Source organism: Lampetra planeri, chromosome 31 (genome assembly GCF_965212315.1).
Source record: "Lampetra planeri chromosome 31, kcLamPlan1.2.h2, whole genome shotgun sequence".
Classification (NCBI taxonomy): Eukaryota; Metazoa; Chordata; class Hyperoartia; order Petromyzontiformes; family Petromyzontidae; genus Lampetra; species Lampetra planeri.
Genome location: NC_136137.1, coordinates 468,396 through 494,810, shown reverse-complemented (window position 1 = coordinate 494,810; position 26,415 = coordinate 468,396). Strand labels below are relative to the sequence as shown.

Sequence of the window (26,415 nt, the reverse complement as noted above, 5' to 3'; positions counted from 1 at the left end):
CAAAAAAAACCTGTTATATGGATATTGGTCACTATAGCCTCCGTATGTCAAAATAAACAATACAACTTGACTGCACAATGGACTGCCATATGAAAGGGCATACCAAACTCAATGCAGTAACATCAATGAATCAAGGCCACCAGTGGGAGAGGACCCGATGTCATCGCGCGCTCACACACACACACCTCTTTCCTCGGCGACCTCTGGGTCGTCGTGTGATGACGTCTCTGGGTTCCCCAGACCGTTAACGCAGGCCGCGGTGGAGTCATCCTCTCCCTCGTCATCCTCTCCCTCGTTTGCTCCATATGGCTGCTGAAATGGACACGGGGAAGATGGAACAAAGACAAAGATTTCGTGTAACCATAATAGGCGATTGGGGGAAGAACTGTTAAGAGTACTTATGAAGGCTTGAACAGCACACAAGGGTGTGGGGATGCCAGAAATAGGCCCAGCTGCCTTTGTCCCCCCCATTGTTAATGTTTATATCCTGTAGTGAGATACTCATTTAAGGCAGAGCTGGCATAGGGGAAGGCCCAGGATCAGTTAAGATATTCGTCGCCAATGTTACCCATGGCCAGGACTGAAGCTCAGGCCGCCGGGTTTGTAAAGCAGTACTACCGATGGAATGCATGCACGGGGACGTCCCCCACAAATGTTTTTTGAGCACCCTTGGAAACGTTACTTAATATTAATGTACTTAACAATTACAGTTTAGTACAGATGCTATGAATACACAATTGAATTGTATTCATTTAAATAAAAACAATGGACAAGGATTATAAATGTAAATGCTATTATTAACTAAAGAATAAAGCTATTTCAGTGATAAAGCACGACAAAGATCCAGAAGCACATGCATTATTAAATTAAATCCATTCGAACCAAATGTTTAAGTTTTTTTGGATTACTCTGCCAAAGCAGGCACCAAATTTTAAATGGAACATCAACCACGTGTTAAGATGACGCTACACATAGCAGACACCAAATGCACCAGATAAATCAGAGCAGCATCACTGGCTGCACGTCATAAAAGGAGTACACAAAAGTCATAAAGTGAACAATGACAGTCGAATTAAGTAAATCGAAAGTCAGTCCAAGCACACAGATTTGTGAGGAGGGTATATATAAAGTTACATTCCACAATGCATGCCCAAGGAGGAATTTTATTTTTCCATGCCGCCCAAACATTCCTCAACGTCCATTGGTTAGCGGTGGCACGCCATCAGCGAATGCCTTACTTGCTCGTCCTGCAGAGAAGAATCAGACGTGGCGGCCTCCTGCAGGCTCGTCGGCGATTCTTCCAGGGCCTCCATGTTGGCCACGCCCTTCGTCACTTCCTCGACGACATGGTCCTTCCCATCGTCACCCGCATCGGAGTCATTAAGCACGGTTGCCTGGGGTTCGCCAGTCCAGGGATGTGCCGAGAAGCTATCGATGCCCACCGCCTCCTGTGCAGGGAGGTCCTCCGCCAACCAGCTCTGCGTTTGCTCGTCAGCCATGGCGTCGCCCACCGACTGTAAGCACGTGCCAAAGGACGCAGGAGCAGTGGTCAAGACAGGTTGGCGGGCAGATATTTTTTTACAAAGCGACGCAGGAGGGCAAGGACTGACAAGCCCTAAAGTGCTATCCGTTTGGTATGCATGTTGAACTTCTTTCGCACTGTACACAGCCAACCGTGCTAAAATCGGAGGTGCGTGGGAAATCTGATTCCCTGCGATTGTGTCTAAGGCAACATCAGACGATGGCAGGGATGCGATTTCCTGCTGGAATGAGCACATTGTCCACATTTGATTTTAGTCAACACCCATGGGCTGTCAAAAGCCTCACTAAAACCACCATTTTTTTCTCTTCTGAAATAGTAACACATGCAGCACAGCGATTTTCGAGCAATGACCTTGGTGAATATCGCTGTCCGGGTAAAAATTAACCAGCGGACGGAGCTTTTAAAGGCTGCTTCGACGCTACTCGGCAAGGACATCTCCATCCAGCGTTGAGGACATGGGCTCTGTGTGCGCCACATTCCCAGGGTTCTCAACCCAATGGATCAACACTAACGCGAGCATGCAAAGTAACGTACCAAATGAGCAATGCATGGTGTAAAATAGGCAGGCGACAAAGCACACTTTGGACCAATGTGAGCATAGCAGCATGGAAAGTGGAACACCGAGAGCTCACGCATTCCAGCACACAAAATTTTATTGTCAAAATTATGCAGTCAGAACTTACTGAAATTGCTATTCCTTTGTGCATTGTGCTCTTAAAAATACATACGGGTATAGGACACCACAGTGTTAACTAAAGAGACTAGGATTAATAAGAGAGCCTCTCAATCAACATCTACTTAAGGAGGCTGACATCACCCTCTTAGACACGCACCGGGCAGTCACTCGGAGCCCTCATTGTCAGAGTGGTTGTGCACGACGTTATTTAATTAATCACCTAGAAAGTTCCACGACAGCTAATAATTACTCTTTGGTTCTTATCCGTAAAGTCACATAGAAAATCAAATAAAATAATAATAGAATACGACGTTTCAATTGCAACACAAGCAACCATCAGGTAAGAATGAATGATAAAACAGACACGGAAACAACACCACAGGCAGACACACGCAGGGCCAATAGTGGTCAGTGACAACGGAACGAGTTGAGTTCCTTCGACCCACACTGACCAGCATGGTGCAGTGTGGTCAAATAACTCAAGCCCGACAGTATGGGGAAACTTTAAATCAGGTATTGGATTTTACATGTGGCGTTGGCACAGAAAATACACAGCACCAAGTAAATTGTGCCAAACCATCTGTCGGTTGTGTAAAAATACCAAAGGTCATTTAAAACAAAATTTCCTTGATGGATCAAGCAAGTTCCACCAACATACGAGTCACAGGCAGAACAAATCATCTGCACGGGGTGCGAATGCTATATATAATCTGCATGCATCAGAAATAAAACAATCCCAACAGCTGAATTAACAAATTGTCTATTAATGAATTTGCAACCATTGGGAGGACAAAGGACAACTCCTTGCAAAGTAATTTTTCCACAGACAGTTCCTATTGAAATAAAGTGATAATCAGCCCCACATTTACCTCTTGAACAGTAGTTTAAATTCTGCAAGAGTTTTACATTTCCAATACTTAATGTTTGCTTGAAAGCATGGAATTAATTTCGTGTTCAAAACTGTATGACACCAAGAGAGCGTCCCAGCAGCACGAATGGCAAGCATGATCTACGATTTGCAACACCATCTAACACAAAACAAGGTCAACACCCCAGTGTTTTGTGTTTGCAAATTACTACGCAATGTTACTGGATGGCAGCCCAACCATGGCATTGCAGTTGCAGCTTCCAATACTTAAAAGCTGCTGTATGTAAACAGAGCGCAAACACTGCCACCCCCACCCCCGATACAACACCTCACACTAGCGGCAAGCCGATGCTACGACTGTACCGCAGTTTACACGAGCCGCCGCACTTCACGAGCCTGTGCCACCAAGCCGTTGGTTATAGGTCACATCTAGAGCCGGATCAGAACCAGGTTGGTAGCGCCGTCACAATGCTGCGAGCGCACCGACCGTACGTGCCGTGTCCGTGCCCGCGCAGACATGCCCTGTTATTGTTATTTCGGACAAACCCCCGGCCCTGCAGCCTGGCGGGGCTTGCAATGCCTGTGCTCGCCCTGCCAGGTATTCCGGCAAGTGTCTAGGTGGTCGTCTTGGTCCCACAAATCAAGCATTCCACTTGTGAGCCACGTGGCCCTCATCCCCGTTGGATAAGTCTGGTCAGGCAGCTGCCGGAGGGAGAGCAGGGGGATGGGGAGCACATGACGTAATCCTCAAATCTTCTGACCTGCGTCAAATGTCAAGTGCAATTAAAGCGGGAAAGCGCAGAGCGGCGACGTGTACACAAACACCTCGGTGTTTTCAAGAACCCATGCAGGACGTTCGAAAAGGGGCCCCCCTACTGTGTATGTGTGGGCAACAAAGACGCGCGTGCAAAAATTAACAGGGACCTGCATTACCGGCCAGGGCGGTGCTGCAGGCGTTTTTAATTTAACACGACGCACCAAGTAACATCACTCACTCACTCAAGCGCAGACGGGCGTCACGTGCGGGCAATGCCTCATCGTCAGGCGGCCAAGTATAGATCACTTGCCCTTATGCGCATGATATGCGATGACCAGACAAGGTTAAAGCAACAATTTATTAATGGAACGCCTGCCAATGCAATTGATGATAAATCTAAAAGAACCTTTGACCTCTGCTCCTCCTTGGTGGGATTGTAAAAGTGCATCATGATAGCTTTAGAGACCAATCCACACAGCAAGATGAACTTTGTTTCTTTATCGTGCATTACAACGGGTAGGAACAGCGCTTGAAATGGCTCACATTTTACGGTGCTGGATGAAGGCCAACTAGAAACAACTGTTCGTGACAAGTGGCTCCAAGTCCCGCAGCGCATTAAAATAATAACAAAGCTCCTGCATTTGCTTAGTTTCTCATTCTCATGACAGGGGTATAATGAATTGGAATGTCCTTAACAGCGAATGATCACTTGTAATGTCTTGATTAAGATCGATTAAGTTCACGATTTGCTTGTGTAAGAATGGGATGTATTTTTACTTGTATACGTTGCATGGAATAGATTTACATGACACCTGCAAATATTAGAACAGGTGACCCCAATTCAGCAAGGATTAAAAACAAGTTATGGAATTGAAACGACGAGGGGCAAATGGTCACAATGCTCTTGTTAGGGGCCATCCATTTAGTACGTACGCATGGAGGGGGGGCAGGTTAACCCAAATGGCTTTCAAATTAGTTAGATAGTCCAGCGGTAGACTGTTCACTGAAACACGTTAATATTATTAATCCTTGATCGTTTCTGCGTGGATTACATATCGGTCGTTCTATAGGATTCGGGGGGGGGGGGTGCATCAAGCGTACGTACGCAGGTGGGGGGAGCTAAAGAGTACACGTGCGTACAGGGAGGGGGGGTCAAGATTTTTTGCGTACGTAATAAATGAACGGCCCCTTAAGACTGCCTTGCTTCTAAAGCAAGACTGTGGTGACATCCTATAAAGCTTCTGTAATCACCCAAGTGTTTTTGTTCTCAGACACGAATATTTAAACTCGTGCCAGATAATCTGGACACCACACAGCCCAAGCACATAACACAGTAAGAGCCGTTTGTTTATTGGGTTGCACCTTTCGTTAGGAACTCAACTTAACCTGATGCGTTGCCATAAACAAAACCATTAGAGCTGCAATTATAAATCCATTCTATGGATGTAGGATTTGTAAAAAGCTCGTTCCACAGACCGCAAGTCCACGTTGGACAATATTATTTATGTCGCATTCCAGAGGGAAAGTCGCCAAAAACAAAGCACGCACCTGATAACTGCGCAAAACGGTGGGGTTATGGTGGGGTTAAGCTTTAGAAAATGTCAAAAGACAATTGATCAAGTATTACACAAACAGCTGATGCATGGATCCTAACTACAAACCTGGAATTGACATGTCACCGGTCCAGGAAAACCATATTTGGCGTAAGTGGCCGTGACAATTTTGCCACTCGTGAAACGTAAAGCGTGGCTTGATTCAAATCGCCCAGTTGGCAATACAGACTGGAGCTGTAGAATCCACGGGTTAAGTAATTTGACATCATGACCATATCAATGAATAGGGCCAATGCGACACTGATCTGTATTGCGTTTTCAATGACATAATTGTATAATTGCTCTGCCAAGAAAGGTGATCCATAGTCCTACACAGGCCAGGTTGTAGAAAGAGCAAACTTATAAAATGGAAATATTTGCCAGCTGCATTCAAGGGCAGAGTGCACAATCTGCACTAGAGCAAAGCAGTCCTAGAATTTGGAAGATTTTTATAACCATTACAGCAATTTAATTTTGGCCTACCAAGCAAGTATATCAAACATTATTTATAGATATATTTATAGGGACTGATCTACACATCGTTGAAATGCCAACGTGCAAATTGCAGTAGCAGCATCGCAAAATAATGTATTGTTTATTTCTGTAGGGTCACGCATGCACGCACACTGGTCAAACTGCAAATCGTTTGGAATGCAGTACAGTGCACAATCGGCCCAACGCTCATGCAATTAATCCTGGGATGACACGATAACATGATTATAAGACTTAGAATATAAATATTATGGAAAACCACAGCATTAGCAAATTGCGGTGTCTTGTCAACATTGATCAGAACCTCAACCCGAATGAACCTGCCCATTTGACTATTTACAAATACAGCGAATATCATATTTGGAAACTGCATTTGAACAGCAAATAATATATTCTGTGGGAGTTCAAGGATTACCGACACACCTATGCATTGTACAAAGCCAAGCCCCAAAAATTGCAACACTAAAACCAGTCTGGGAAGTACAATTTATATTTCGGAATACAAAAAATGGAACATCCCTACGATTAGCATGGGTGGCTACGTACGGTGCAAAAGAAGCTGAACATGAACTAAACTATTTTTATTTTACCAGGTCAGGCCCACAGAGCTATTCAGTAGCTCTTTTTCAAAAGTGATCTGGCCATAAATGATAGCTCAGCAGCTTATCATGTGGAAATTTATAGCAGCCAAATACTCTAAACATGTGCGATAAGAGGCTCAAAGGATCCAACTATAATTATTACCATCCCCAAATGCAACCTTTCTGAATGTGTATGCTTGCTTACAGGAATCACACTTGCACGAAACGATGACCCGACAACGCCCTGGCACGGCTAGAGGGGGCATATTCTGAACCACGCGACCTCGTCAACATCTCCAAATTCTTTCAGTTCTGAGCTTGCCTCTTGCACTTTGCGCCAATACAGGTTGGGTGTGTTGTATCACTTAACCATGCAACGGAGAGATAGCATGATAGGGTATCAACGAGTTGTTTTACTGGGGCGGTACAGCAAGAAGACCTTTCCGTGTTAGGTTACTATGTGACAACCTAGAAAAACAAATGAGAATAACAAAACACACCAAGCATCTGCTGCGAGCAGCTGCTTTAACCACACGGGCAATTGCACAAACGAAAGACAGCGCCGTAATGAAGCTTGTTTAACTGTAGTAGTTCACTGGAAAGTCCCTATTCAACAACCACAACTGCCTATGACAAAACCTTCAGTCACGTTGGCCTACATTTACTTTACGGATATAAAAAAAATGAACCCCTGAAGAATCAAGAACTGGAAAAACATGAATAAGACACTTAGGTTAAACTTTCTTAAACTTTGCATTCCACACCTACATTAAAACCTTTTTGTATTTTTTTTTACACAGGTTTAGTTGCATATTTGGCCCTTGGCCCGTGCAGTGCTACCATCCGCGCTGTATCACCACGAACATCTGTCATCACACCAGTGGCGAGCTACCGTAAGCCCGTACGTTTCACTCCTTGCTGCATCAGCTCACGTGGGAGATGCGCACGGACGATTTCTGACCACTGCACTCTTCATGCACTCCCCACCCCAGGGATAAACTCAATGAACCAGAGCAGAGTTGCATCATCCGATGCATCAAAACCAATCATGATATCGGATAGTCATAACAAAAGCGACTAATGGAGGAATTAAACAGAAAGACTCCCCTTTGTTATTCGCACCACCTTAAAAAGTAAAAGGATAGACAGGCAGTGTTAGGCAATGGCCTTTTATAGCCAAGAATGAAAGACAGCCCATGCAATGCCGGTCTCGGGGGCTGTTTGACCATACTTCTGTGTGTGTGTGTTCGTGAAGCGAGGCAGGAGGGTAATCGAGGACCAGTTGAGAGGTCACTCGCTCGATTTTTGTTGTGGCTGGGAACCAAATGGAGTAGCGGGTTCACCACACAGGTGGCACCAACCACTGCTCCTCTGTCAAAGCTTCGTGATACACATCTTTACATGGTGAATTGGAGACATTCCATGTGGTAACTTTTTCTATGACAATGATGGAAGTTCTATCCGAGAAATAAGTGGATGCAGTTATGCCTTTTAGTTATTGTACAATTTCATAACAGATAATATTTTTCCACCTGAAGGGGCACCGAAAAGGGGAATATCGTACGTTAGTGGCTCACCAACTGTGCCGACGGCTGCAGTAAGTACAGCACAACGACCTTACACAAGGACACGACTTAACGAGCAATACAGCCAAAGAAGGCTGCACCAAACTAAATCATACCCTTCAGTGGGGAATATCCTTCCTAACCCAGAGCACAAACCAGCCAGTTGTAGGATTAGAAGGCCTCACAAGGAGTGATGTTAATGCTCACTACAAATGCTGCACAGCACGGTTGGCAATAACGGGGGGAGTGGGGGGGGATGGCCAAGATCTCTGGCATCTTGTTTTTGGTTCAAACAACCGAGACGGGGCAGCAGGGGTGCTATTTGGGAACGTTTCGCTGCACAGCCGTCAACTACACGGCGACCTTAAATAACTTGGCCGGCTCTCACGAGATACGGCCACCTGCTGACAAACAGCCACAGTGCAGGACCCTGGTTTACCACCAAAGCATTATGTTCACTCACACACACACCACTGTTAAGTTACGCACCACTGGCAGAGGCAGTGGGATCATAGCCACTCCCTGCAGCTTAAGGCTTCGGCGCCGACCTTAAACGGCCGCTGGGGCAAGGACTGCGTGGCAATCACCAAGCCAGGCCTGGGCAAACAACAACTCGGTTATTGCTTTTGTGATACAACTGCGGTGATAAAAACTGCCTGGTTTGAAAAATCTGCAGGTAAAAAGCTTTTGCAGTCAAACTGTACAGGTACAATCTGCTAGGCACTGTCATGGCAGATGCAGACTTTGGAACATTGTGGTTTGTTCCAAGAATTGTTGCTCAGACTGGTTGCGTGCAAAGGATTTCTCGCCACTTGTGATGCAGGATATGCCGATTGTCTTTACAGACGTTACATTTGTGGAAAACCGATGCATCATGTAACCCAATACCAGTAGTTGAACAAACGGGACTGCTGATGAAGCCAAGATAGTTTAAACTGGTACCGTTTGCTTGCTTAAACAAATGCTATTGGATATTGGTCTGGAAAACCAAGAGACCAACAGACTGAAACCAATGTTAATTCATGTGGTGGCACAGAACAAGTCCTGCTTGTTGTGTTTAAATTATTTTAAACATTAACTTTGAAATACCGTACGAAACAATGCAATGTTACTTTCCCTTTCAGGGAATTTTACAAAAATTCACATGCATCATTTGTAACATACTGCACCAAAGGCAAGACTTGCAGATAGCTTACCTTGTTTTGGATAATTAAGAGAAAGGCCCTTGGCATTCTTAATTAAATTGAGCAGACTTGTGTGGGGTATCCAGTGTTAGTGCAGTGGACTGCGAACCGAGTTCGATCCCAGTTCAATCCATGACCAAAACCAGTGATGCCTATTTTAAATCGGTCATGGGCCTCCCCAAGGTAGACTCGGCCTCAAATGAGTACCTGGTGGGGTATACAAGCTTCACCATTCAGGAAACAAAGGCGGCCAGTCATGGTGCTGGCGACCCACCCCCTCGTGTTCCGTACCAACATTCATAGTACTGTTAGCAAGCACCTTGCTAAGGCTACACGGGGGATCTTTGGGTCAACTAGTAGAGACCTGCCATCAAGAGAGGAATGGCAACCTACAACCTTGAATAAAGGCAATTCACGTTCAGGTTAAAACTGTGAATTTCAACTGATTATTAAAATCTATACTGCCAAAGATGACACTATATTCGAGGGCTCATAAGATTCCTGACCGATATGGTGAAGCAAACATGGTCTGGACAAGATTCAGCACTGTAAATCAATAAGATATCCTGTGTGCACACACTGCAACTCCTCCAGCGCCACGATCAAACACACCTGTGTCCACTTGAACTCAATGTGCTTTGTCATGCAGCAACGGTGCAGAAATTCAATAGAAGCCGATAAAGAGAATACTGCCTGCAGATCATAATTATTAACGATTTGGGTAATCAATTCAAAGCAGTTTGGAATGGCAATTACCATACCGCAAGTCTGTTTTTTTTAGTGCGACATTTAAAGTTCCAGAGTGAACTGTGGCACAGATGAAATGCACGCTACACAGTTAGGGGCTATCCATCGAGTCCGTACGTATGGAGGGGGGGGGGGTTAACCCAAACGCATTCGCTTGCGTATGGAGGTCTACTGATAATGTTCATACGCATAGGAAACGGGGGGGGGGGGGGGGGGTGAAGCCTCGATAATAATTTGTCTACATTGGACTTCAAGTGAGTTAGATAGTACGGCGGTGAACTGTTTACTGAAACACGTTAATATTAGTAATCCTTGATCGTTTCTGCGCGGATTACATATCGGCCGCTCTACAGGATTCGGGGGGGGGAGGTGCGTCAGGCGTAAGTACTCAAGTGGGGGGGGGGGGTAAAAAGTCCGCGTGCGTACAGCGAGGGGGAGGGGTCAAGTTGACAGATTTTTGTGGACCTACTCAATGGATGGCCCCTTCAATTGACAGTTCAATTCCCAGCGATGGGCAACACCGAAGAGGAGTGATAGATATCTTAACTGGTTCCGGCTCATCCCCTTCACCAACCTACGCTCATCGGTGTGACGGCGTCTGCTCAAAACACCAACGGCGTGGGGAGAGACTTCCATCCAGCAGTAGATTGGCAAAGTTGGATATACAAGTTCAGCGAGCGCAGAAGCCGAAACTTGTGGGCGCTAGACTGAAGGTTTAATTGCACGGTTTACGTTCACTTGTGTCCCACTTTCCGAGACTGCTCCACATATGGTCTGCGTCTCTCCGGCCCACTTCAAATCCGCAGCCAGTCTGTCCAGCTGACGGGAAACTATTGCACTTGTCCAATAGGAGCTCTTGTCACAATGGCAAGACAGACAGATGCAGAGGAACTCACTATGCACACGACCGAAACTCAAGATGAAGGGAAAACGTGAAAATGCGTTTATTCCAGCAACTAATAACTCAAGACACCATTTGGGAGGCGCAATACGGAGCAGACAACCAGGGAGCACACACTGGTTGTTATGGCTTTACTTGGACAGTAATACTATAAACTACATAAAGGGTGGCACACAAGACAGCAAGTCCTGTTAAAGTTAATTGAAATAATTTACTCTGTAGCTACAGAGTAGCACTTACTGCTATTCTGCCCGCCTTTTATTTTTAAAACGACTCAACGCACCGTGTTCAACGCGTGTTGCGTTGTCACTGTGCAAGCAATGTTCCCAAAAAAGGAACACTTTTTGATGCGAATGTGCAGAGTGAAAAAAATAATAATTGCGCCGAGCATTCAATGCATCTGCAGGAGACACTTTTAAACAATGGGGGCATACGAATTCACAAGGCACGAGACGCTCCCCAACTTCTCCATCTTGGAAAAAAAATCACTCCCACACTGCTCCACGCACGAAGTTATGGAGGAGCACACTCCACATGGCTCAACACGACTTCTCTCGACGGAGAGGCGACGGCAGCTTGGCAAAAACCATTTATCAAGCAGGGGAACGACCGAAGGGGTCTTTCGCGCGGTATTCCTGTACGAGCCACACATGAAGAAAGGCCACTTCTTATGCTGTTGGAGAGTACCAACCTCAAATTGGCCAATTAACTGCCCACAGACGGCGCAGTATTTTGCACATGGTATAATAGACGTATCGTCTACAGATGTTTACAAATAAGACCTTTTCACAAACAGTAATACATTCTTAATATAACTACATTATCTTAATTAAATGATTTACCCACGTTCAAAATTGTGTACGGTACTTTATGCCCACTATCGCGCGTGTGCTGTGTGCAACTTGTCATTCTCTATAGAGGTTCGCATATCTGCTGCCTACAACACCTCCCAAGTTAAGTAATCCTCTTACCGCCGAAACACGAAGTGCTTGGGAGCTTGCGGGTACCAACGTAGTCACGGCGCCTCGGTATGAAGTCCCAAACTGGTTTAATTATTAATGAAACCCCGTTGCTCTCGGTACACACGGAAGCAACGCGGTCGCCAAGTCAGGAACTGCACCTTGGCACGAGGGAGTGCCGACACGGGAGGCGACAAAACACCACCCAAGGACGACAGCCATACGCCGAGGCCTTCTTCACGAGTGCTCGCATTCCGTTAAAGTCAGCCAGCTCATTGGTCTGTGCACATTGAGGGCCTCCCCATGCCACGAGATTATTCGACCCAGAGCGCGATTGTGGCAATGCAACTCAAACTGAACCATAAAGTAAACCCACTGTTAGTCTACGCTCCGTCAGAGGAACAGCAAAACGACAAGAACTCTCCCGACTCGCTCTCTCGTCGTGGGGCCAGCAGCAGACCCCCACATTGGCGGGTTGGTGGAGGCGGAGGGAGGCAGACGTTAGGACAGTGCGGCAGAGAAATCGATCTGCTGCCCTGCTCCGATGAGTTTATGAAACGCTTCGTGGGCTCACGGCACGAGACTGCGAGCCGCCTGCGTGAGCCGCCGACTTGAGGGCTCGTCTTGTGAACACAGCAGCGAGGGGGGTAACGATTCGCAAGAGGATTGTCATGGCCCACATGCTAAATTTGACGATTACCCGCCTATTTTAGTCTTCATGTACCCGTGAAACCATAGGTCATTTGGCAAAATCGAATTCAAACCAATAATCAATATCAACGGTCTATCACCACTTGTATCGCTTCTACTGGTACTACTCACGAGGGGACTTGCATTAAACTCCTCAGTTGCCACCTTCTTCACGGACCACCACTCACATCCACCATTTCAATCAGCACGGCTTTCCGTCACCACATCCGTGATCACCACCAGCACCACATCCACCACCAATCCTCCCACTTTCCACCACCAGGGTCTGACTCAACAGCACAACTATCAACAACCATCATGACCACCACCAACTTCCTCTACCATAACCAGTATTACCTCAATAACCACCACACGCCCCAGAACGAGCTCCATAAACTTTCTGCACCACTTTAAAACAACGTCGCAACTTCGTGCCGCCGTCATTGCTCTTCCAAGGGGCGGCAGCGCCAATCGCAGGGCGGCTGCCGCGTCCCACGGGACGCCCGTGGGGGTGTTCGGGGTAAGTGAGCGAGTGAGGAGAGACACCGCCACTGCGGTGACCAAGGCCCCCCACCCCTCCCCACGAGCGAGACACGAGAGGAGAGCACAGACGCGAAGAAAGGAGGCTAAGACGCGCCTTTCCCGCCATGAGCGTCAACCCCTTCCCGTCCCGCCTCCGCATAGCTCCGCACCTCGGACGAGTTGAAGGGCGGCACACGCAGCTCGCCGCGTGCCTCTTTCCCGTCGGCCTCGTTGCTTGCTCGCCTGGGCCGGGATCTGTGTTGGGTTCGGCCGGGCTGGGCTGGGTCGGGTTGCACAGCCGCTCCCTGCTCACCGCCTCCTCCTTATGGGCGACACGAGGCGTCGGCACGCCGTGGGCGTGGCCAGAGGGGCGTGGTCAAAGGGGCGTGGCCTGGAGGGGAGGATCTCAAGTCTCCGATTGGACCGCACGGTGTCTACACGTCATCGCGCTGCCACGTGACGCGTTTACGCACCGAGTGTCGTCACGTGATAGCGCCCTAATGCGCTGCCGCGCGCCAATGGCATGGGCGGGGGTCTCGTGACGTCACCGCGTCGTCTTTCACCCGACGCGACGTCAACATCCGTTCTTCGTGCACGACACGGGCCACGTCATCACGTGGTCCTGCGCCTCGGTCTGACGTCAGGACGTTCGCGATGACATCCAATACCACTAGCCGCCATTCACCACTAAGTGACGGTGACGTCTCCACGGCGCCTGTGCCAGGCTAGATGTACTGTGAGGCTATCACGTGAAGTGTCGAAGGCTCGCTGACAGGAGGTCTCGGGACAGAATCTGCAGGTGCCATGGGTTGGCCGACTGAGATGGCCGCTGGATGCACCACCAGCAGCTTGTGCCTCCTCCCACTTGCACAAAGACGTCGCAAACGACGTCAGCGCGCGTGGTCGCTCGCGGTTTGCGCGTCACGTCACCGCGTTACGTCATCACGTCACGGCGCTCGTGACCGTTGGGAGTTTGTGAAGGGAATTCGCAAGGAGGGTGGGGGGGGGAGGCGCGAGTCTCACGCGTGAAAGCCATCGCCCATCGCCCCAAAGCGTTTAAAACTTTAAATTGTCCAACCGATTGTTGGGAAGGTCAAACAAACGCCTCTAGTTACACGATGATACTCAAACGTGTCGTGATTCCCCTCAGATAAAGGCGTAAAACGTGACAATTATTGGATTTTTAGAATGCGTAATTCCCACACAAAATGGTTATGACTAATTAACATTGATAAAACTGAACATTCCTATTAACTGCAAAAAAGGAAGAAACTCGATTATGATTAGGTGGCACTCGCTCGCAAATGAGTTACAGTGTTTTAAGCAAATTCACTTGGCCTTGATTAGAACAACAATGCCAATTACAACCAATCGATGTGCCCATTAATGCTCATTCAGTGGCCACGTGCATTCATTGCTGCAGACGATCTTGCTGCAGCGACAACAACGACGATGTTTACATTCAGTCGTACACACCGAGCGTTGCACAATATGCTGCTTGACAATCGATTACAGCTGTAATCGTGCTGCTTGTTGCTAGCCACTCGTCGCCTTGGGCCTCTGCTCGGCAACCTCGATACAAACGAAAACGTAAAACAAAGCCCTTCATTGCAGGTGTCTGCCATCCGCAGGCCCCGGTGTTCAAGCACAAGGCACGTTTATTAACGCCGTCTGTGCCATAGCAGGTGTTGGTGGTTTATATTTATTTGTGAAATAACTCAGATCCTCGGAACAGGCCACAAGATGTACCCCGAGCGATTCACACGGACCTGCCAAATTGTTAAATAGTTGGAAGCAAAATTCATAGATTTCGCACCATGAGGTCATCATGCCAAGGGCTTTCAGAATTACTAAAACACCCGCGGTCCTTCACGCAATTCATGCAGTTTCGATGTGGACACCAGCGTGTTATCAACGATCTTGGGCCATTCCTCTTGTGGGTAAATATATAATAGTGGATACAGCACAGCACCTAAACAGGTTCTTGTAAGGACATTATTCATTAAGCCTAAACAAACTCGATTAAACTATTAGATTTTTTAAATAAATTACAGTTTTGTTTGTTTATCTACGACCATAATTACTTCACCTAAAACTCAACACGTTTTTATTCTTTAAAATTGTATGGACACTGCGCCTTGACAATTATTAAGAATCCATTGGTGATGCATCATATTTTGTCTTCAACATGACACAGTTACATCTAAGCCTCATATATAACATTACCTTGTTTTAAAAAAAGCTTACGGAAGTCCTTTTGTGTGAATGGAAGTGTGAAATTACAGAACGCGACACACACAAAGACAAGTTAGCACTATACACTAATTCACAGAAAACCATACACTACTAAAGCTTAGGAGGTAACTTCATTAAATTTTTTTAAAGAAGCTATTGAACACCAAACGATGTCTTTAAGAACAACCACCATTCAAGAAAATTTCAGCAATTAAAACTGCGGTCAGTGTGATATTATAATACGTAGTGCCAGCAGCTTCTGAATATTAAGTAGCACGTTGGAAAAATTGAATTATATCGGCAGCATTTATAGAAGTATCTCAATACCTCCACAGACCCAAATTCCACGAGAAACCAGCACCTCTGCAGAAAATCACGTGTGACACAATAAGGGCGTTCTCAGGATGTATTGCTTCAGTGATCAAGTAGTGTCCACCTGTTCCATCTCAGCTGGCCATGGGCTTGTACCTCCCCAACACCCCTCAATGTGTCTCAAGGTCTCATTCTCCTGATTTCCCATTTATAGCACCCCGTCCACCACCGCCACCCCCACAAGCATTCCACGAGTAATCCCACGTGTTGTAGGAGGCACGTTGGTAGTAGTACTCTGGGCATATAATGGCTCTTACCGCCAGCGATTTGATGAATTTCCGCTATTCAATTCACGGTTCGATTCAAGCATCACATATTTTGTCACAATGCGGTGAACGCAGATGAATCCTGAACCGATTACATATCAAATATATAAACAAAACATTGATTCTTAGCAGACTTTACGCATTTATTGGGAGCTTAAGAATCAATATTAATATTTTTTACACATCATCATCCCCATCATCTGAATTGATCTTTCCTCTCCTGGATGAAGGCCTCCCCAAGCCATCTCCATCTCTCAGTCTTGCGATGCAACAATCCATCTGTTACGGCAAACAAACTGATTGTATCACTTCATCTCTGGTAGACACTAAAAACGGTTTAGACAAACATCTTGAAATAAAGTGCAAGACAGTAAGCTATAGATCGACTTTTTTATGATGAAATCTAAATGTTTTCCTCTTTCTGGAAATAAAACAGGTGTTAAGATGTTCAAAAATCAAATAGAAACATTTTGCAAGGAATCAAGTCTGCATTAACCACACGTACTTGTGGTGAACATGCAAACAAACTTGCTCTCATAATATATGTGGCATTGTTTTTGAAACTGATTGGCCTACACCAGAGAGTCTTCTTTAGGGCCTAGTCTCACCAGTGTTAGACCAGAGAACGCCAAAGGCGAACAGCACAAGGACAATGCACTATCAGAGCATCTATAGCTTGGGATGAGCAGCTATTACGGGAAAGGGTAAAACCTATTCTTATCTTTTCATGCTTTGATGCTGGCAAAAAGGTCCTAGATTGCCTTTTTATTTGTGAATAAACAATGGCGAATTCACCAGTCAACAAAACTCGCGATATCCAGGGGTAATAGATTACACAGTGTGCACTTTGTTTGAACACCTTTGCAGTTCGCACACTTCCAGGATAAATAAAGCATGGCCCACAGGAGTAGAAGAAGACACCGGTGACTTTCACTCGCAAAATGGTAAATGGAAATCCTCATTGCAGATGGGGCATCCGTGTTCCCAAATGCACTTATATTGCAGTACTAATTAAGAGTGAGGCTGTTAAACATGGCTCAGAGACTCGGTACATTTTTTCAAAATGTATTTAAAAATCCAGTACATCACTGTAATTGTTGTCTGTATTTCACGACACTCGTTAACACACAGCATCGTTTAACAATGCACAAAACATGTCCACGACAAGATGTCCATAATACTCATCAGCACGTCATGACTACACAGGTTTCGTAGGGGTTTGACATTTTAAACATTTTCATTGACACAGTAGGTTGAGCTGTTCCAGCCTTTCTGTTAACACCAGCAGAGCAATTCTGAAAACAAAACAAACACAATACATTGTTTTTGTTTACTGACGCCACTCTCAAGGTTTTCCTATGAGTCAATGAGTGGGGAAGGTGAGTGTGTGTGTGTTTAATTATGTTCTATGGGAAACGTGTTGAATGGGAGGCGGGTGTCACTCGACTTGCACTGAGCAAGTGGCCCTCGGGGAGTGGAGGCAGGAAAGGCGGCCTTCAGTCCAGCAAACGGACACACAATACGCGTGCAGTGTAAGTCAATAGGTTTGTGCATTTCGTCAAGATCGTTATGACCGCAGAGGACTGCATGAGCCTTGGAAATAGTTCAATCGATCATAGATGGTAATATTTGATTGATATTGTTCGTTTTTGTACCGACGATGATAAATACTCTATTTAGGTTGCTGCTTTAGTGAACATATACAATAAAACTGTTAAAGTACAATTATTAAAATAATGGTTTGTTTATATCACTACAAGAAAACGATAAAGTGTATGTAGTTCTCTTGAACTAATTTGTGCACAAATTAACAAAATGCCACAATCTCACACCTCTGATTAGCACGGTTGGCTACGCACGGTGTGAAAGAAGTTCAACATTGATACAAGTGAGGTGCTAATCGATGAAGTGTATGTGTCAATGTCTGTTCCCTTCAGAAGGTCATTGTCATAAGCTGGGCACCAGTGATGGTGCCAATTATAATACTGGTACCAGGCCGCACCTTCGGTTAGCACAGTTACGTATGGTGTGAAAGAACTTCAACCATGCATACATACAGACCAAACAGGCAAGTACGGGAAGAAAGAGGGAGCGAGCCGAGTGGATCGTGACTCTCTCCTACGCTTCTCCTCCCTGCTGGTGCCATGCCAGCCATGTGGAATGTCACATTTGTTGTAGATTTGTGAAAAGCAAAGGATGGAAAATGTACCTTGAGTCTCAGCCAGCCAAGATGTGTTTGATGAAAGCTGGAAGTCATAAAACAATGAGACACACAATACATTTAAAGTAAATATCCTCCAAGGAATATTATACACACAAGAATGAGCCAGGAGCCCTCATTATAAAAAAAATCGAAGTGGGTTATTCAGTCAGATGAGCACTGAGGCGATTTCCAACTCCCATTTACAGCCCTGAACCAGTGGGGGAAATTCCACATTGCTATGACAGCGGACCAAATTTGTTTCCCCATAAGGGGGTACTAATTTTATCGACCCAGAAGGATGATGCGCTGACCTGGGGTTTGAATGAAACCTGCAAATTGCGCCAACCACTGTACAATGAAGATGGTCCCGATTGGCTACTTGAACACACATGTTCATCGCCATCGATAATTATCTCACTCATTGGCATCGTCCGTGAGAAAATGAAGCCACAGACGCCTTGCGTAACCACTCTTTTATCGAAATTAAATGTGGCACACCCAGCTAAACATTTTGAAGGGGGCTTATTGTTTTTTTCTATCAAGAGTATCAATTGATTGCATATACAGAACTGTGAATCGAGTTTTCGTTATGATATGTAATGTCTGAAATTAAATGGGCAGTACATCAATAATCATTGTTTATTGCCAATTTTACATTTAGTAAAAATACCCAAAATTATCCATGACATACAATGACCCCTCCAGCACCCCTGGATGAACCCCTGGTCCCAGTAGAGTGGCGTTAGCCGAGTCTAACGCCACGCGGAGACACCTGGTGTCTGTCGCAGTGGTGGAAATTCCACATTGCAATGATACCTTCATAGTTGATGCAGCCACTCGAGTCCTCTTGACCGCTCATCAGCTGCTCCACCTCATCCTCCGTGAGCCGCTCGCCTGCACATAAACACGAAGACAAAGATCGCCCAAATAGGCTGTCAACATACTGTTGGAGCAAGTGCCGTCTGAGAGCTACGATGAAGGCCGGCGCGGCACATGAGGGAATGGGTGGCCAACACTACACCCAGCCATCTTTGTCTTCGCAGTGCTGATGTTTACACACTGCGCCGGGTACAGTAGGGGAGGCCCAGGATCGGTCAAGATATTCGTTACCGGTGTTGGCCATGAGTGCGAATCGAGTTCAGGTCACCTGTTTCGTAGTGCAGTGCGCAAGTCACTGCGCCACTGCTCGCTACACTACACACTCGTGCGCACGCAGATATACGTGTGCACGCACGCACACAGTTTCAGATTCACCCATAGCCAAGTTGTTAATGAACGTTGCACACTTTACTAGTCAGCTACTCTCGATTATCTGTGGAAACAAGAGGGAAAAAACAACACAAATAATTTGGCGATAAAAACATGAGGGTGAAGGCGTACAATGTGTCGTCTCTTTTTCTTGTCTCTTAAGGTAATCGGATTATTTGCCTACGTGTTCATGTGGCCACGGAGTCGCTACGCTCCGACGTTCGATCACGAACGTGACCAAGTTACTGCTTTGAAATTTGACCGCACGAGAGGCGGTGGCCGGGTGACTCAGAGGTCATGGAGCTGCGCTGGAACAACCGACAACCTGGGTTCTGAAGAGGAGTGAACCGATGGTTTCAGCCCAGTCACTAAAACGACTGCACACAAAAACATCATCACATCAAATGTTTGGTTCTGCGCTTAATTAGGCTAAATTTCATCTCTGAGATTTCAACAAAATCTTGGGTTCGACTGCCATGCGGCGAACATTGATTTCAGTGGCACGGCGGGTGGGAAAGTGCTGCCCCCTACTGTATGAACGAGATGTCATTTGTAGGAGTCTCGAGGAGATCCACTTCCACAGGCCATTCCCTCTGTGTTCTTCATCTCATGACATGACACCAATTGCACAATCGGTATAAAATTGGCGACAAAAATAAACGTAGAAAGAAGAACAATCGTGACCACGGGAGGTCGCCCGTACTGCAATATTTAGCTGTCTTGTCTTGGATCTTCTGTTTGCACTTAGTCACATATTCACTTTAAGATGTTTTCTTGTTCATGTTTTTGTTTTTTGTTTGTTGCGGTTGCACCCGATTCAAGAGCCGACTGGCTCACAGGGCTATACCAAATAAATGAAACTGAAAAAACGCTCCGTTTGAGCCGCGTGAACTGTGCCGCTACTCTCCGCCGGGGAGGAGGAGGCGACGAGGGCCCCGGCGCGAGGGCTCACCGAGCGTGGCGAGCACGTGGCGCAGCTCAGCCCCCATCACCCTGCCGTTGCCCTCCTTGTCGAACACCCTCAGGCCCTCCACGAAGTCCTCGTACGAGCCCTGGTCCTTGATCTTGCAGATGGCCTGCATCATGGGCAGGAACGTGTCAAAGTCCATCGTCTTCACCAGCATCTCTGCGGAGGCCAGGGGCGAGATGAGCGATATCAGTCCCAAAAAAAAGAGCCCCACTGCTGTTCGTATATATTCCATACGTGGCATTTCCCACTGCGAAATACCCTCGTGTTTTTACCCCACCTAAAACCAGAGTGAAAGCCCACGTGAGTCGGTAGCGAACCTTCAGGCTTGGGGTTGCCCAGCACCTTCATCACGTCGCAGTTGGTGGGGTTCTGCCCCAGGGCACGCATGATATCCCCGCACTGCGAGTAGGTGATCTTCATGTCTCCCGTGCGGTCGAAGAGCGAGAACGCCTCGCGGTACTCTGTGCGCACACACACACACACAGAAAGATCCCCCGTGTAGCCTTAACAGACTGTTGGGGCAAGTGCTGTTAGCGATCACCTATGAAGGCCGGCACGACACACGATGGTGAGTGGCCAATACCACGCCTGGCCGCCTTTGTCTCCCTCGTGGCGATGTTCGCACACCGCACCAGGTACTCATTTGAGGCTGAATCGACCTATGGGAGGCCCAGGACTGGTTCAGATGATCGTCACCGGTGTTGGCCGTGAGCGTGAATCGTGGTGCAGTCACCAAAGATGCCAATGAATGGCGAGCCAACACATCCCAAAGCAAGACCATGACACGAGGACTATGGGTGAAGATGCAGACGGAGATAATTTAGTGGCGTTATGGGGAAGGGACTGCGGTGCACTGTGGTGATTGGTATGTTGATGTACGGTATATGTATATATATATTAAAAATCACATTTACTGATGTCACCGTTTGGCTGACCTGGTAACATTTAGCTGATAGCGTTTGACTAAATGTGCGGCTGCTTTAGTCGACGAGGCTTAGAGAACGGTGACATTAAATCCACAGATTTGAATACCATTCCTCAGGTTGTCGTCGACTCTGGACTAAAATATATACATACAATGTCCACTAAATTAACACAGCCACAAGCACTCAGGATTACAGACTACAGGCTCATGTGTTCTGTTGGTGAGCACCTATTAAGGACGGTACAGCACACGAGGTAGGTGGTGGTGGTGGTGCAGCTCATCTCCCCCTGGCCGCTGGTTCTCTCCGCAGTGATGATGATGATAAACGCGAGCAGCATTCGGTTCAACACTGGCTTAAAGGCGAGTCCTGGCCCGCACTATCGCACTCACCATCGTCTTCGCCCTTGGCATAGTCTAAGGGCTAAGACCGCAGCGTTAAATCGAGCCTAAGCCCAAACTCATACACCATAGCATTGGCTTTAGCCGTAACCACATTCTGAGCCCTCACCCCGTGCCGAATCACATCCCTAGGCAAAGCATCATCGTGGGTCTCGTCAGGACTTAAGCAGTTACCGGAACTCGAATAAGAGCACCCTTGGCCCCCTTACCCATAGCTTGAGCTCGAATCGCAAATCTCGCCCTCACCTCCACCCCACGGCGCCGTGCTGGATTCTCGCGCTAAGACGACAGAGCGCTCGCTACCTACCACCCGTGGGCTCTTCCCACACTTCTCGCCTCCCCCACGATCGCAGCGCCGCCTGGCGGCAGCGGGGATGGCGAGCAGGATAAACTAAACTCTCAACGCAGTTGGGCTCCGGAGTCTCGGAGCCCAACTGCGAGTGGTCGGCTTCGCGAGGCCAGGAGAGACCGCACTCACACGAGGGGATGACACTCGCAGTTCCGCACAGATGGATTACAATAATGGTGTTCTGGCAGTGGGGTGCGAATGGAAACCGACCTTCGATTTGATCCTGCGTGAATTCAATCTGGGAAAGAAAGTAAAAGAAACACGTCAGGTTAGATCACGGAAAACGAATACGCCTTTCTTCAGCCGGAGCTGTCCAGGGCTGTGCTGTAGAAACGATCACCTCTAACTTCAAGGGTGACGGCGTTCACAATGCCCGTGGCGACATTGCGACCAAAAAGAGATCTCTGACACGACGTTTTTTTCTGAATGTTTAAAAACGATGTGGATTAAATAATAAAATTAAGGAACCCCGTTGGCGATATTTTCACAGCCCTTAAGTCAATCCACTGCTGGATGAAGGCCACCTCACGCCGTGCCGGTCATGGGGATTATTTGCCCATATTTCACCACGCGGGTCCGTGAGGGTTTGTGAAGGATTTGATGTGCACACATGTTGAAGGCAAGATTAATGTTTTTATACGTTCACATAAAATTCGCACCTCCGATTAGCACAGTTTGGCTACGTACGGTGCGAAAGAAGTTCAACATACATACACACTTTTTTTTATCGCTGAAAGACAGAAATGGGGGCACGTGGATTAGAGAACGCATCCAGGCTAATGACGAAATTTCAACGTTTAAGATAAAGTGAGCGGGGCTTGTGCAGGACACGCCATGGCCAGAAGGGACCACGGGCGATGGTCACGAATAGTGGCGGAAAGGCAGCCAAGGGATGAACCGCATCCGTGGGCACGCCGGTCCTGGAGATGGAGCGGTGAGACCAACTCGTGTTCCAGGCGCTGGGCTGGATTGTTGCATCGCACGGGAGAGATGGCGACGGCTTGGGATCAATCAATCCCGGTCGTGCCATGCATCAATCCAACCCAGCACCTGCAACACGAGTTGGATGGATAGTGGCTGATCGCGATGACGATTGATCTCACGAATTCAGAGGTCAGCACAGCGTGACCCGCAGGAGGCCCGAGCGGACAGCGGCACGGGGACGACTCGTCGAGTCGGGCGAGTTTGGAACTCGATGGTTTTCCCAACGAGGGCAGCACCGCTTAATCGATTAACATCGATCGCATCGCGTGTGTAACATCCGATGTTATTGTAAACTCGTACGTAGGATATATGTACGTGGGGCTACGTGGTGGGAAACAATACATGCTCCTCGCATTCACCGACCCGCACGGACCAGCGTGGTGAAGTATGGCCAATAAACCCCCAGGAACCGATTAGCACGGTTGGCTACGTGCGAAAAAAATGCAGCATCCACCACAGGGGGCCCTCACCCAGTCGTGGACTGAGAATTGCTGTGTATGTACACTATATGTGTTGTGTGCAACGGGTTTACGTGATCCCACCAGCCGCTGGCGGTCTATAATTTAAATTTAGTGTTGAAACGTAGCAATCAATGTAATAGAATCGCGAGCCTATAATCGATTATTCAACAATCGATTATATTTGTCTCGATTTTCCCGTCTCGTTTATATGGCTTCTCGGCTGTTCTGTCTCGTTTGTAACACTGTCGGGTTCGATCGAGCAGCGACGTGACGACATCGGTGTCCAATTCGCATTTAATTTACATAAACAACAAATAACCAATCGGCACGCACGAATCGGCAGATGCACCATGAGCGTGAACACGATCACATCTTGATCGGATAACGATCGCTCCGCCTAGAATCCACGTGTATCACTCGTTCCTGTCACCTGACCTTGATACTACTCCACTTTGTTGAGCTATCATTTGTGGCCAGGTCGCTCCTCCAAAATAAGTTAATACCTCAGTGGGCTTCACCTGGTAAGATAAAAAAATGTATTTTATTTTATTTTAAAGTGATGTGCTTACCTTTCCTATACTTTGCACTCCTACCGTGTGTTGTACTGTTTGTTGTAACGTTCTGACCCGCCCCAACTGGATATCTATCGAAAAGAGCTCCATAGCTCATTGGATTCCTCCAGTATAAATACATGTTCTGATTCTGTGGGGACTGCCATCTCTTCCGAGGCGTTTAGTCAGCATGGAAGAGCAGGCCAGACACCCTGTATTAGAGGGGCTTCTCCAGAGCTCCCCCTGAGTGGAGGCGCTTCCGACAGCATTGGCGCGAGCGGGCAGTTGCAGGGCTGCGCCTCTATGGTGGTGACGCGGCCCAGCGGTAGCGCCTTCGCCGCTTGCTGCAGAGGTTCGATTCCAGTGGCCGCCCTGGTTAATGATAATTAGGGCGCAATAACCACGGTGATAGGCGCCCTGTCTTCTTCACAGTGGGCGGTAATGATCACCTGACGTCATTCGCAAGAGTGGGCCACAATTGTGTTTCGGCGTCAGGGTCCTTGTCAGATTATACAGAAATTACACCGCAAATTACAGTACAGCACTCAATTGGGATTCTACACTCAGCAGCGGCAATCATCGCCCTATACTGGTAGACTAATGCCTCAGGTGACTCGTGCAAATTAAACTATCCTGGTCTCTAGAGTTTTTGCCAACAAAATAAACTAAACAAGATATTTTACGGTTGAAAACGTTTCCACCTCTGGTGGTGCGACCTTGCACTCCTCGACATCGTTACATTACCCAAACCACTCTGCGCGGGCGGAGTGGTGGCGCGGTGGTCGGCGCACTGCACCGTGAGCCGTGACCGCACGAGATCTCTGTTCCCAGGAGATTCCCAGCCACGGCTAACGTCCGTGGCTCGTAATGTCTGCACCGACCCTGGGCCACTCCCCTGCGCCAACCCGCACTGACCAGCGTGCTGAAGCGCGCTCATATCAACCCGCACAGCCCACGCGGCGTGGGGAATGCCCTCACCCAGGAGTGGAACAATCGAAACGTGGCACTCCCTTCGGTTGAGAATATCATGCAAATTTCAAGACATTCAAGCTGGCAACGTGAATACCTGCCAATACACACTTGATATGACTGTAATATTCTCGCTAGCTTGCAGGTCGTAACTGTTGTCTTGTTTTCCTCTGTAAACAGAATGCGTCCCCTTGGTCGTGAGCAGCGGCTTCTCAGTAGAACCAATCAGTTACTGCAGCTGTCGCTTAACACGTGCGCGCTAATCACCAACTTATTGCGCAATGATAGTGACTGTGGTGGCGACAAGCGTGTGACGTCGACAATTGTCCATCCACCATGATCACCGCAGCCACCACCACCACAACTTCTACCGCCATCAACATTATTACCACCATCATCATAATATCTATGACGGCCATCACCACCACTGCTACCACTATTAACGAAGACAAAGATGCCCCGTATAGCATTATCAGACTGTTGGGGCAAGTGCTGTTAGCGAGCACCTATGAAGGCCGGCACGGTACACGAGGGGGTGGGTGGCCAGCACCACGCCCGGTCGCCTTTGTCTCCCCAGTAGCGATGTTTGCACACCGCACCAGATACTAATTTTCGGCTGAGTCGACCTAGGGGAGACCCAGGCCCAGTTCAGATAATCGTCACTGGTGTTGGCAGTGAGCGGGAATCGAAAACTCTGGCCGCCAGGTTTGTAGCGCAGTGCGCTAACCGCTACACTACCGCTCCCCACTATGAACACCACTATCACCATAAACCACGATCACCACCGCTACCACTGTCACCAACCATGACTCCTGCCACCAGTGCCACCACCAATGCCATCGTCGTGAGCGCGCGTACCACGATGGTTGAGAGATCGAACGCAGGTTTGGGCGGCTCCGGTGGCGGCGGAGGGGCAGCAGCAGCAGCCGGCTTCGCCTCCTCCTTCTTCGGGGGCTCCACCTTCTTCGCCGGCGCCTTCGGGGCCATGGTTGCGTCGAGGGTGAAGAGGTGTCGCCTGGTCTATGGACGGGTCTATGGACGGCTGCGCTGCGCTTCTGTTGGGCGGTTATGCGAAGTCTCGTCGCATTTATAGAGGCGCGCAGTGGTGAGTGGGTGGGTGAGTGGATGGGTGGGTGGGTGAGTGGGTGGGTGTGATGTGTGGGGGGTGGTGGTGATTGAAGGAATGGTGGTGAATGCAGGGGGGGGGGGGGGGGCTGTAGGTAGGGGTATGTCACGTAACGTGCCCCCGCCACTTCACCAGAGGCCAGAGGGTCACGGCTATAGATGGAGAAGAGGGAGAGGGGCTGGGCCTCTGATTGTTGCGCGCGGTTTCCGTGAGCTGCCACAAAGACAAAGATCCCTGTTATAGCCCCAACAGACTTTTGGGGCAAGTGTTGTTAGCGAGC

The 26,415-nt window shown here is 47.8% G+C and overlaps 2 protein-coding genes across 7 annotated transcripts in view; both read right to left on the bottom strand.

Moving 5' to 3' along the window:
* Positions 1 to 13,437, bottom strand: part of LOC144729045 (uncharacterized) — a 38,603-nt gene extending 25,166 nt beyond the window's left edge. For 3 of the 5 annotated variants that reach the window (XM_078608887.1, XM_078608891.1, XM_078608889.1), the window contains exons 1-3: positions 13,248 to 13,437; positions 1,239 to 1,514; positions 186 to 312 (exon numbers count right to left, since the gene is read on the bottom strand). In XM_078608887.1, coding sequence (XP_078465013.1) covers positions 186 to 312; positions 1,239 to 1,499 — 388 coding nt within the window. In that variant the 5' untranslated portion in view covers positions 1,500 to 1,514; positions 13,248 to 13,437. Of the gene's footprint in view, positions 1 to 185; positions 313 to 1,238; positions 1,515 to 11,877; positions 11,965 to 13,247 lie in introns of those variants that run through there. The other 2 variants (XM_078608890.1, XM_078608888.1) reach the window with 2 other exon arrangements.
* A 2,635-nt stretch (positions 13,438 to 16,072) lies between these two features.
* Positions 16,073 to 26,204, bottom strand: LOC144729044 (myosin light polypeptide 6-like). Of its 2 annotated transcripts, none has more exons than XM_078608886.1 (7): positions 25,868 to 26,132; positions 22,255 to 22,282; positions 20,689 to 20,832; positions 20,354 to 20,527; positions 18,970 to 19,047; positions 18,160 to 18,196; positions 16,073 to 16,229 (listed from the first exon to the last, which is right to left on the bottom strand). In XM_078608886.1, the coding sequence occupies exons 1-6, from the start codon at positions 25,994 to 25,996 to the stop codon at positions 18,168 to 18,170; spliced, it is 582 nt and encodes a 193-aa protein (XP_078465012.1). In that variant the 5' UTR covers positions 25,997 to 26,132; the 3' UTR covers positions 16,073 to 16,229; positions 18,160 to 18,167. The 2 variants fall into 2 exon arrangements, with proteins under 2 accessions (XP_078465012.1, XP_078465011.1); XM_078608885.1 differs by lacking the exon at positions 16,073 to 16,229 and adding an exon at positions 17,000 to 17,245 and having other exon boundaries at positions 25,868 to 26,204.
* Positions 26,205 to 26,415: the final 211 nt, after the last annotated feature.

What these genes read in the sequence shown, in the direction of transcription:
- LOC144729044 (XM_078608885.1), bottom strand. Translation starts at nt 25,996, where the DNA reads ATGGCCCCGAAGGCGCCGGCGAAGAAGGTGGAGCCCCCGAAGAAGGAG. An exon ending in CACGCAGGATCAAATCGAAG is followed by an intron (nt 20,833 to 22,254) that starts GTCGGTTTCCAT and finishes GTGTGCGCACAG; the next exon opens with AGTACCGCGAGGCGTTCTCG. An exon ending in TGGCTGCATCAACTATGAAG is followed by an intron (nt 18,197 to 18,969) that starts GTATCATTGCAA and finishes TATGACTTCCAG; the next exon opens with CTTTCATCAAACACATCTTG.